Source organism: Phocoena phocoena, chromosome 1, assembly GCF_963924675.1.
Source record: "Phocoena phocoena chromosome 1, mPhoPho1.1, whole genome shotgun sequence".
NCBI classification, from domain to species: domain Eukaryota; kingdom Metazoa; phylum Chordata; class Mammalia; order Artiodactyla; family Phocoenidae; genus Phocoena; species Phocoena phocoena.
In genome coordinates this window covers 12,829,573-12,837,888 of record NC_089219.1, presented here as the reverse complement: position 1 = coordinate 12,837,888, position 8,316 = coordinate 12,829,573, and the positions used below count along the sequence as shown (strand labels likewise).

General features: G+C 57.0%; 1 protein-coding gene across 1 annotated transcript in view; it reads left to right on the top strand.

The window, feature by feature from the left end:
- The first annotated feature begins 4,229 nt into the window (after positions 1–4,229).
- PADI2 (peptidyl arginine deiminase 2) overlaps positions 4,230–8,316 on the top strand; it is a 43,223-nt gene continuing 39,136 nt past the window's right edge. The window contains exon 1 of the mRNA XM_065872347.1: positions 4,230–4,321. Within this exon, the coding sequence (XP_065728419.1) occupies positions 4,230–4,321 (92 nt within the window). The remainder of the gene's footprint in view (positions 4,322–8,316) is intronic.

Sequence of the window (8,316 nt, the reverse complement as noted above, 5' to 3'; positions counted from 1 at the left end):
TTGTGTGACATGGCCATGGCCAGGCCAGACTCTCCCCATCCCCGGCCCTGGCCAGATGGAACTCACCAAGCCTTGCATGTGTACTTCCCTCTGTCAGGAACACTCTTTCATCTTCCCCTCCCTATGTCCAGCCCACCCTCCTGGTCTCACCTTGGACACCCAGCTCCATCCCCTTATTTGGCATGCTAGCCCTGCTTCCCCTCCTCTGGGCCCCAGGGCCCTGGCTCAGTGGCCCCTCCAGAGCTTCTGTATTTGAGGATCTTAGACACAGCTTGGGTGGCTTCGGGGGGGCCTAAAGGTGATCACAGGGCACCTCCCTGTTCCTGCCCTCCCACTCCCTCGAGGCCACAGCTGTACTATGGCTGCCTGTTTTCACATCTCAGACCACCTGGTACCCGGTACAGCCTGGCACACAGTGGTTCACTGAATAATGTCCACTGTGTGCCCTGGGTTCCTTCATTTGCTATCTGGCTGGAGGACCTTGCACCGTCCCTGTCTCTCTCTCTGAGTCTCCTCGGCTAATTAGAACCTTGCTTTGATTTGCAGACTCTGAAGTTCTGGACGTCATGAAGGGGTATGAATGTATGCTTGTGACACATTGCAGAGGCCTTTAAAGTGTGATATCAAATAGCACGTACAGTCAGAAGCCTATTTTTACAAAAAGTTAACTATATACAGGCATAGAAAATAATTTCCATCTACTAGGACTTGAGTCTGTAGTCCTAATGCACTAAGCGTTTTGCTGTGTATCAGCTGGTTATTCCTTACAACCCTGTGGGCTGGGTATTGCTAGTATCTCCTATACAGAGGTAGAAACCGAGGCCCAGAGAGGTCCCCAAGCTACTGAGGGGCTGAGCTGGACTTGACCTCAGGTTTGCCAAGTCCAAAGGTCATGCATGCATGCTCTTCACCGCCAGGCTGGTCGATGTCTCTGTGCAAATTGGGGATAATAATAGCTCCCAGCTCTTAGGGTTATTGGGAGGATTAAATGAGCTAAGAGATGTGAAGCCCTTAGAGCAGCTCTTGGCCCAGCCTAGGACTCACTTAGCGCAGTCACCCACAGCAGCGTCCGACTGCCTCTGCGTGGGCCCTGTGAGATCACATGCCAAAGTGATCACGATGCTCATCTCTAGCCCTGGGGTCATGGGAGACCTTTTTTAAAATTATTTTTCCAAAATGATCAGGTAGAGGAGTTCCCTGGCGGTCCAGTGGTTAGGACTCTGTGCTTCCACTGCAGGGGGCACAGGTGTGATCCCTGGTCGGGGAACTAAGATCTCACCAGCCAAGCGGAGAGGCCAAAAAAAAAGAAAATGATCAGGTATTACTTGTGTATTTCTTCCTTTTTAAATTCTTGCATGTATGATGCCATCAGTGAACTTGAGCACAAGGCAGGCCCGTGAATTATCTGGGTCATCTCCCCGGTCCCCTCAAGGCCTGGCACAGCGAGAGACAGCTCAGACGAGCTTCTCCCAGCCCAGCTTCTCCGGCCACTTGCTTGGCGGGAGCCAGACTGAATTGGGGGTGTGAGGTGCAGGTCGGTGCCAGAACTGGCCCAAGCTAAGCCTGCCCTTTGCTGACCTTCCCCAAAAGGCACAATGAGGTGCCTCGTGGCTCTTCTGGGTCCCAGGGGAGCAGCCGTGATGGCTGAGACCTCCGGCCCCGAATCCACCAACAGCTGTGACCACTTCAGCTATTTTAAACCCTTGGGCACCCGGAGGCTCCCATCCCACCAACCAGGCGCCGTGACCCAACACTGCAGGCCCCGAGCCAGGGACAGGAGCCTTGGAGCTTGTGTCAGCCGGGCCTGGGTGGGATTTTTTTTTTTTTTAAGAAGAGGGAGTTTCATTTCTTGAGCGCTCGCCTGTGCCAGACTGTGCTAGTGTTTTCTGTACATCGTCTCATGTCATGTCATCCTTACATCTGGGCGGAGAGATCACTTCATTCACAGATGAGGAAAATGGGGCTCCAAATGGCAGGCTGGGTGAATTATCCAAGGTTCCACAAAGGCGGGGCTGGGATTAAAACTTGGGATTCGTCTTCTGCCAGTTAAGAGACAACATTCCTTCCCGGCTCTTACCTGCTTTGCCCCTGCCATCCACCCCCAACCCTCCCACCGCACCCCTGCAAGTTCCTATCCTGGCTCTGCCGCTCTTAGGCGCTATGAGACCAGACTGAGGGCGAATTCTTGAACCTTTTTGCGGCTCGCTTTCTTCATCTGTAAAGTGGTGGGGTTATTGGGAGGGTATAATGATCTAATTCCAATGCATGAAAAGTGCCGCTGGAACAGCACCTGGCACGCAGAAAGAACGCATTAAGGGCCCACTGTTATTCACTCTTTCCTGGCAATCACCACCTCTGCCTGATGTTATCACTCCCCTGCTCCTGGGATGACCTGCCCAGGCCCGGGTCCGGGTGCGGTGCTTCTTCCCCCACCCTGGGCCCCAGTGGGTGAAATGAGGGTGCTGTGTTCTATGATGTCCAGGAAGGTGGGGACCCTGGCATACGCCCCGTATCTGCCACACAGTAGGGGCTCAAAAGTAATTCTGGTAGAGGGATGCCGGGACAAGCGCCCACCTCGGAGGCCTCGAAGTCAGCTCTGAGCTGTACAAGTTTTTTACCTCTTTGGCAGGTGGTCACCCTGCCTCCTGATTGGACGGTGCACTCAGCGGCCGCGGGAGCCTATCAAAAGCTACCAGCATCTCCCTGGGTCTGTGCACCTTGAGGACAGATGCCCCCTTAGCCCGATTCAGGCCTTCCTCCTTCCCCACCTACATTCCTCCTAGGTGCTGGCTACCCAGGAACAGCTGGGGTCTTGGCTATCTCCTAATTTGGGCTGCCTCGAGGAGGCCGCTGAGGTCAGGAGTCTGGGTGTGTCTCAGCCTTGAGCCCTTGTGAGCCCCGACCCTCTTATTCAGACGCACCCCGTCCCAGGGTTCCCATCCCCCTAGCAGACATACCCCCTTCCTAAACACGCATCCCCTCCAGCCTGCCACGTCCTTCTTAGAACCTCTGCCCTGTCAGGAACACGTCAGTTCCTGCCCCTTCTACCAAGGACCACTCAGTCTTATGTGAATTATCTGAACAGGCCCTGGCTTGGCTTCAGAGCTGGAAGGGTCTGGGATTCGGTGGGGGCTGCTTCAGGCTCCCACTGGGTGTCATTCTGAACCTCAGCCTCCACAAGACACGAACTGACCTCTGCAGGGGCACCGTCCTTTGCCCAGTGGCCCAGGCCAGAACGGTGCCCCCTCACTATCCCTCCACTGGAACATCAATATTTCAGTCCACCAACAGGGGTCAGATCAATCCCCTTCTCTCCAGTACCCTCAGCAGCCCAGCAGGGGTCTTCATGGACCCTGCCCAGGGGCACCTCCATCCAGGGCAGCCAGATGGCCTCCTTCACTTCCACCGGCAACCATTCCTCGCTGAGGAAGCCATGCCAAGGCTCCCGTCGCCACCCACCAGTGCCTTGGCTTGGCATTCTGGCCCTGCAGGCTGTTGAGTTCCCTACTCCCACCCCTCTCCCCACTTGCCCTCTGTAATACTGATCTGATTGTTGGGGGGCTAAGGGGGAGGGGGGCAGGCTGCATCTGGCTTTCCGGTTTGGTCAGGAAGCTCCCTCTCCTCCTTTCCCCTTAGTTTGCAAACCCCTCCTTTAAGAAGGCTCAGGTCCGGGACCCTGGGCTGGTTCAGCGCATCCACTCGTTCTGAGCCACCGCCTCCTGTCCCCGCCCCTATGACAACTCCGCATTTGCATTATCTGCCCCGCAGGGCCGGGGGGCGCCCGGAGGGGCGGCTGGCCCTGTGTCCCGGCGCCGGCCAGCTGGGGGCCCACTGAAAGTATGTTGAATGAAAGAATGAGCAAATCAACCAGTGAAAGTAGGAAATTGGCAACTGCTGACATCACCCAGACCATGGTGGGGGGGAAGGTTGGGGTGGGCCTGGGAGGGGGAGGGGCAGGGCTGGGAGGCCTGGGGGTGGGGGGAGGGCTGGAGGGCCTGGGGGTGGGGCCCCGCGGGAAGAGTTGTGGGGGGCGTGGCCACGCTTGACGGACGGGCCCACAGCCCACTGCGAGAGGAGGCCGACGGGCCGCTCCGCCCACCGGCGGCAGGATAAAGGCGGAGCCGGGGGGCCGCGGCGCTTACGGACTGCTGGAGGGGTTACCTGCGGCAGGTGCTCCAGGCAGACCCAGAAGAGAGAGGACTGGCACGGGGCCAGGCACTACGGGGAAGATGCTGCGCGAGCGGACGGTGCGGCTGCAGTACGGGAGCCGCGTGGAGGCGGTGTACGTGCTGGGCACGTACCTCTGGACCGATGTCTACAGGTGAGCCGGGCCTCCGCGCCGGCCCAAGACCCCCTCCGACTCCGGGCTCGGCCCGAAATCTGGGCCCAAGAAATCCTGAGACCCTCGCCAGACTCGGGGACACGGACAGCCTGCCTCCAGCCCGAGTCGTCCCTCATCCGACGCCCCCGCGCCCAGAAATCCTAAGAACCTTGCCCAGAAACCTGACAGCCCCCAAACTTTGTGTCAGCCTCCCCGGAATCCGGAGACCCTCCCAGACACCCTGACACAGCCCCAGCACCCTTACTACTCCTTTCCAGGAGCCAGACCTTTCACCAGAGTCTTCCCACCTCTCCAGCCCCTCTCCCAGGATGACCTCAGCACCCACTCAGCTTCCCCAGCATCCTCTCCTCTTTCCCTTCCCCGCTCTCCCCTCAGCACCTCCCTTACGCCCTCAGACCCTCCTGGCTCACCACCCGCCTCAGCCCAGCCCCTCCCTCCACTCCCAGTTCCGCTCAGCTTCCTCCAGGATTTGCCAGGGGCTGGGGCAGGGCCAGAGGGGAGCTGCCCAAGGGCGGAATCTGGCCCTAGGGGTTGCCTAGGCTCCAGCTTCGCCCTGTGGGGGCTGCTGGTGGTTGCCTGTCGCCAGGCACTGGCCATGAGCTCCCTGTCCCCAGATGCCTTCCCCTGACTTCACGCTGGGGTCGGGGACGAGGGTGTGAGGTGGAGTCTTTGTCAGAGGCGCTCTCCTGTTCAGGATGCTGTTCCCCCGGCCCTGTTCTCCTGTCCACGAACCCTGGTGGGGTGCAGGATTTCTGAGACAGCAGGACCTGGGCTGAGGGAATTGAAGTCAGGGATCCCCTGCTACCCAAGTGCAATGACCCGTCTCCCCACCATGCATGGGGCAGGTCTGGCGAAGGTGTGGCTGGTGTGAATGAAGGGGTGGAGAGTCCAGGGTGGGATCCTGCAGCCCTCTGTTCCAAGCATTTGAAATGTTCCCCACTGCTGGCGTGGGAGGGGTCAGTGCTGAGAGGAGGGAGCATGCAGGACCCAGGGGTGGGGACCCCATGCTGATACCCTTGGGCAAGTCCCCTGAACCTCTCTGTGCCTTGAGCTAAGCTGGAAGTGCCAAAGTGGCTTACTGCTCCCAAATCATTCTGTCATCTGGAGTGCCCTGCCTCTCTCAGGCCCCCCCACCAAACCCCATCCCTGTGTCTTCCCACACATCCTCCCCAACCCATTGTCTCTGTCGCCTCCAGTGGCCCTGGCGGCCCTGCTGGCCTGTCTCTAGCCTCTTCCTCATCAGGCACTGGTCTTCCCTGAGAGCAAAGGGCCTGATCACCGTGCAGACCAGGGACCCTCTCCACTCATTGGCCCCTGGCTTCAGTTGTCCACATGTAAACCTCAGGGGTGGTTTCTAAAGGTCATAACACAAAACTGGAGTGTGGTCCAGGCCTCAGTGGCCTGGGAGCGCTCCCCTCCCTTGTCCACTCCCCAAGTCCGAACTAGGCACTGCCAGGGAGTGGAACGGGAGCCAGGACGCTCAGGTCTCTAAGCCTCAGCTGTCACCATACCCGCCTGTTTGTTCACTGCGGCACTTTTAGTGCAGCCTGAAAGGCTGGCATGGTGCCTCCATTGAGGGGTGGGGAATAAAGAAGGGGTTCAGGCTCAGGCCCCCTGCCCGCCCTCTGTCCTGGCAGAGAGAGGCCCATCCCGCGTAGAGGCAGGGAGCAGGGGAGATGTGGACTCTGGCAGGGGGCAGACATGTGACGATCCCCTTTGTCCTTTCTCAAGAAACCAGCCGCAGCCCCAGCGACCCTCACCTCCCACCTGCACTTCACCTAAGACTCTCCGCCACCCCCAAGAGAAGCAGTACAGTCTAGACCAGCGCTGTCCAGCGGAAATAGAGTGCAAGCCACAAATAGAGCCACATGTGTAATTTTTAATTTTCTAGTAGCCACATTTTTAAGGTTAAAATAAGCAGGTAAACTTAGTTATAATAATATATATTTTATTTAACCTAATATATCCCAAATATTAGCATTTCAGTATGTAATCAATATAAAAATTATTAATGAGCTAGTTTACATCCTCTTTGTCCTGCTAAGTGTTTGAAATTCAATGTGTGTTTTATATTTACAGCCCACTTGTATGCGGACTAACCGCATTTCAGGCGCTCGATAGCCACAGGTAGCTGGTGGCCACTGTATGTGCTGAACAGCGCAGGTCTAGAGCAGAGCTTCTTAACCTCGGCACTACCTCATTTGGGGCTGGATAATTCTTTGTCGCCAGGGGCTGTCCTGTGCATTGTAGGATGTTTAGCAGCATCCCTGGCTTCTAACCCCTGGGTGCCAGTAGCAACTCCCCAGTCGTGACAATGCCAGCAGTCCCTGGTGGGCCAAGTCACCTCCAGTTGAGAACCACTGGTCTAGTGGACAGAGGCCCCTTCTGAAACTAAGGAGACTGGGCCATTGTTACTCCTGATACCTGTAGTGGTAAGAGCGACTGTCAGTATTAATAGCAGGAGATATTAGTGAGCACTTACAGACCAAATGCATTATCTCCTCTCTTCCTCTCCACAGACCTTGGAGGCTGTGCTAGGATCATCCTATTTTGTAGATGAGGAAAGTGAGGCTCAGAGAGGTGAAGCCATTTGCCTGATGTCACACAGGACTCAGGTCTAGTTCCGTGTGGATCAGAACTCAGGCTCTGAATCTCCACTCCAGCCTGTGTGACCCTAAAACTAGCAGGTTGAACTGGGTGCACCTCTCAGCATGTGTCCCTCCCACCCTCCACCCAGGCCATGAGCCCACTGCCCCCGGAGACTTCACCCACTTCCAACTGACCCTCCACTTCCCACTGAGCCCTTCCCCATCCAGACACAAGGTCCTGACCCAAGACCCCACATGATGCCCCAGGGGCTCCAATCTCCAAGGAGACGCCAAGGGACAAGGTCTGGTGGACCCTGGGCCTAGTTAGTGAGGGAGTAGTGTCTTGACCCCTCACTCCTGAGTCACAGAGGCAAGTGAAGAGATCTCAACACCCACCCCTTTTCCCAAGGGCTCTGGGCCGCCTTTCCTGAGATGTACACACGACTTCCTTCCCCTCCAGACACACAGCAGGGGCCTCGCCTGCCCCTTCCTCAGCAGGCCCTAAGAGTCACCCTCCCTCTCCCAGCAAAACTGGTCCTTTGGGGATGATGACCTGACCCAGCCACATTCTGAGTTCTGGCAAGCTATAAATAGATGCGCAGAAAAAAGGAAGTAGGATTTTTTTCCTAGAGATTTCCTTGGCCATCACTGTTGAAGATACTTGCTGTTTCCTTCTACCACCCCGAAGTGTACTTATCTTAGGTCTGGCACATGTACGCCTTGTCCCCGCACAATCTCCCCTGATGGTCCCTTTAGCTGGCAGCCGTTTCTCCACTGGGGCTGGCCTGAGTCCCCATCTGATTCTGGAGAGAGGACATTGAGTGAGCGGCACCCCCATGTCGGTTTCACCCTCCCCACTCACCTCGGCCGGACACCGCCCAAGCCTGGAGGGATTGGAGAAGGGGCATCCTCGGAGTAAATTAATGGGGTGATGGCGCTCTGCCCAACTCCCCCGCAGACTAGGCTGTGCAGACAGCTTCTCCTGTCCCTCCCTGGTTCATGCGTCTGTCCTGGGGCGTGAGAGTTCTCAGTTGGGCAGGTGTCCCCTTCTCCCTGGTGGAGAGAGGTCAGGACCCGTACCCTGAGGTCTGCAGGAGCTTCAGAGCAGAGACGATGGTATCAACTCTCTCTTGCCTCTCCAGGGCTTTCTCCTGGTTACACTGACTCATCATGGGCCCATGAGGTAGGAAGTAGGGGTGATCCTGTGCCCCTTTCTCTGAGATACCCTAAGGCAGAGGCTAACCAGCCATTTCTCCCGGCAGGGTCTTGCCCATCACTCTCTGGCAGAAGATAGGAAAGGTGGTACCAGGGCAGGAATTCCTAGACGTCAGCATAGCAAAATGCTGGCAAAACAGGGCATGGGGCAGTTACATATCCTGCCTCGGA